The sequence below is a fragment of the Condylura cristata genome, unplaced genomic scaffold (genome assembly GCF_000260355.1).
Source record: "Condylura cristata isolate star-nosed mole 26May11 unplaced genomic scaffold, ConCri1.0 scaffold00035, whole genome shotgun sequence".
NCBI lineage: Eukaryota > Metazoa > Chordata > Mammalia > Eulipotyphla > Talpidae > Condylura > Condylura cristata.
In genome coordinates, this window is record NW_004567136.1 from 15,644,184 (window position 1) to 15,645,299 (window position 1,116).

The 1,116-nt window shown below is 72.6% G+C and overlaps 1 protein-coding gene across 1 annotated transcript in view; it reads left to right on the forward strand.

The window, feature by feature from the left end:
* LOC101622143 (ADAMTS-like protein 3) overlaps positions 1-1,116 on the forward strand; it is a 43,528-nt gene that overhangs the window by 18,519 nt on the left and 23,893 nt on the right. Inside the window, exons 7-8 of the mRNA XM_012732697.1 lie at positions 22-149; positions 381-426. Of these exons, the coding sequence (XP_012588151.1) occupies positions 22-149; positions 381-426 (174 nt within the window). The remainder of the gene's footprint in view (positions 1-21; positions 150-380; positions 427-1,116) is intronic.

Consider the following 1,116-nt stretch of genomic DNA (forward strand, 5'->3'; position numbering starts at 1 on the left):
CCTGTCCGCGTCCCTCTGCAGACGGCCGGCGACGCCCGCTCGGCCGAGGAGGAAGACGGCGGCTGGGACGCCTGGGGGCGCTGGAGCGACTGCTCGCGCACCTGCGGCGGGGGCGCGTCCTACTCCCTGCGCAGGTGCCTGAGCGGCAGGTGAGGGCCCGGGCTGCAGCCGCGCCCCTGCGCCCAGAGGCCCCAGCCCTGCGCTTGGTGAGGCCGTGTGGCCGGAGGCGCAGACGTGCTTGGGGAGCTGGCTGGGGCGCAGTGCGGGAGGTGGGGGCGGGAAGGGGGGCCGCGGCCTGTGCTTGCCCCGGGGTCCTGAGCCCAGGGAAAGTGCCCGCTGGGCAGCCCGGCAGCGGCGCTGAGCCGTCCCCTCCCTCCCAGGGACTGCGAAGGGCGGAACATCCGCTACCGGACCTGCAGCAACCAGGTGGGTCCCCCCGGCGGGGAGCCCCGAGGCCGGGGAGCCCCGAGGCCGCCCCCCTCACCCAAGTGGCCCGATTGCGTCCACGGGGGCCCCAGTGCGGGGCCAGCGGGAGCCCCTGTGTCCCCTCCGGCTCCAGACCCTCCTCCCAGCCTTGCTCGGCGGGGTCCGGTTCGGGAGTCGGGGTGTCGGGCTGGGGCCGGGCTCGGGTCCTGCTCATGTAGTGTTCGGGCCGCAGAAGACCTTGTGCTTTGCCACACCGTGGCTAGCTGACCCGGGGCCCTCTGAGAGTTGTATTTTGTCTGTCTCTGACCTGCTGCCCCTCCCGGGAAGGCGGCCAGCCCGGGAAGCTGGCGGGAAAGGGAAAACTCCGGAAGCTGAAAGCGGAGCAGCTGTATTTTTAGATTCTGGCTGATAATTTGTTTGAAACTGGGAAAACGGAGTCGGGTTTCTCCCTGACGCCGTGCGCTGGCGGCAGCCCGCAGGGGCCCGGGAGGGTGTCACCCCGCCTGCCGCGCGGAACTGGCAGCGGCACTGTGCCCTCTGCCCGCTGGCCCCGGCCGAGGTCACCGGGACGACCCGTGCGGCGGCCCTGGGCGGCGGCAGACGCGCTTCCTGAGGGGAGCGTGTCGGGGGGCCGGGGGTCTCCGACGGGGCTGACCCCAGCGTGGCCTCAGTTTCCAGCCAGCAAAGCAG